The 1,889-nt window shown below is 41.6% G+C and overlaps 1 protein-coding gene across 1 annotated transcript; it reads left to right on the top strand.

The window, feature by feature from the left end:
- The first annotated feature begins 931 nt into the window (after nucleotides 1-931).
- On the top strand, nucleotides 932-1,408 carry LOC112733822 (uncharacterized). Its single transcript, XM_025782911.1, has one exon. The coding sequence runs from the start codon at nucleotides 932-934 to the stop codon at nucleotides 1,406-1,408; it is 477 nt and encodes a 158-aa protein (XP_025638696.1).
- Nucleotides 1,409-1,889: the final 481 nt, after the last annotated feature.

Raw genomic sequence — 1,889 nt, 5'->3', positions numbered from 1 at the left:
TCAAGAATTTTTTAAATTAACCACCCATCCTTACTCGGCCAAAAGCAAGAGAAGAGCTTGTATTGTACTTAGCCGTAGCGGATAAGGCAGTAGCTTCAACTATAATACGAGAAGACGAGGTCGGACAACATTCCATCTATTTCACTAGTAAAGTCTTACAAGGACTAGAGTTAAGGTATCAAAAAATAGTGCATACGCTTTAATCCTAGCATCTAGGAGGCTTCGACCTTACTTCCAGGTGCACACCATAAGAGTTTGGACAAACCAACCCATGAAGCAAATCCTCTAGAAAGCAGATATAGCAGGTCGGATGGTACAATGGGCCATAGAACTGTCCGAGTTCGACTTAATATATGAAACTCAGATGGCCATCAAGGCTCAATGCCTTACCGACTTTGTAGCAGAATACACAGGTGACAAGGCTGAAACCTCTACGACCTGGAATCTCTATGTAGATGTATATTCCGATAAGGTCGGAAGTGGTGTTGGCATCATCCTGGTCAATGAAGAAGGGACTCAAATAGAGCTTTCCCTGAAATTTGAATTCCCCGCTTCCAATAACCAAGCTAAGTATGAAGCCATGATTGCAGCCTTAAAACTCGCCAAAGAAGTCAGAGTGACCAAAGTGGTAGTCTTTAGTGACTCTCAAATAGTGACTTCTCAAATCAATGGAGAATATCAGACAAAAGATCCTAATATGAAGAGATACTTAGAGAAAACACTTGAGCAACTTCAACAATTTCTCGAGACAGAGGTCTGACATATAACTCGAGAATTTAATAGTAGGGCAGATGCCCTTTCTAAATTGGCAAGCATCAAATCAGGAGAAAATAACAGAAGCCTGATACAAAAAACTCCCAAGGAGCCATCAGTTATCAAATCGGATAACAAGTCGGACGTTCTATCTATCTCCAATTTAAACCTCGGGCGGATGACTCCCTTTATCGAATATCTTGAATTCAAAATCCTTCATGAGGAGCAAAAGGAGGCTAAAAGAATTCAGAGGGAAATACAAAACTGCACATTAGTACATAATGCCCTTTATAGAAGGGGAGTGTCCACACCCTTGCTGAAATGTGTTCCGACCTGCAAAACTGAAGAGGTCTTGGAAGAAGTGCATAATGGCATATGTGAAAACCATCTTGGAGCTCGGTCCCTAGCTAGAAAAGTGATCCGAGCCAGATTCTTTTGGCCTACCTTACAAAAAGATGTGACCGACTTTGTCAGAAAATGTCCACCTTGCCAGATGCATGCCAACTTCCGAATTGCTCCCCCAGAAGAACTCATTAGCATAACCTCTCCATGGCCTTTTGCGAAATTGGGGTTGGACCTACTCGGACTTTTCCCTAAGCCGCTGGACAAGTTAAGTACCTCATCGCCGGAGTGGACTACTTCACCAAATGGATAGAAGCGGAACCATTAGCTACTATCACGGCTGATGAGCGGATAATTTATACGCTTTTTGGCATTGTTTTTACATAGTTTTCAGTATGATTTAGTTAGTTTTTAGTATATTTTTATTAGTTTTTAATTAAAATTCACATTTCTGAACTTTACTATGAGTTTATGTGTTTTTCTATGATTTCAGGTAATTTCTGGCTGAAATTGAGGGACTTGAGCAAAAATCAAATTCAGAGGTTGAAGAAGGACTGCAGATGCTGTTGGACTCCCTACACTCCTGGAGCTACAGAACTCTAAATGGCGCACTTCTAATTGCGTTGGAAAGTAGACATCCAGGGCTTTCCAGTAATATATAATAGTCTATACTTTGCCCGAGTTTAGACGACGCAAACTGGCGTTCAACGCCAGTTCCATGCTGCAGTCTGGCGTACAGCGCCAGAAACAAGTTGCAAAGTGGAGTTCAATGCCAGAAACACGTTACAAACTGG

This window comes from Arachis hypogaea, chromosome 13, assembly GCF_003086295.3.
Source record: "Arachis hypogaea cultivar Tifrunner chromosome 13, arahy.Tifrunner.gnm2.J5K5, whole genome shotgun sequence".
Classification (NCBI taxonomy): Eukaryota; Viridiplantae; Streptophyta; class Magnoliopsida; order Fabales; family Fabaceae; genus Arachis; species Arachis hypogaea.
The sequence above is the reverse complement of the archived record's forward strand: the minus strand, read 5'-3'. Positions and strand labels throughout refer to the sequence as shown.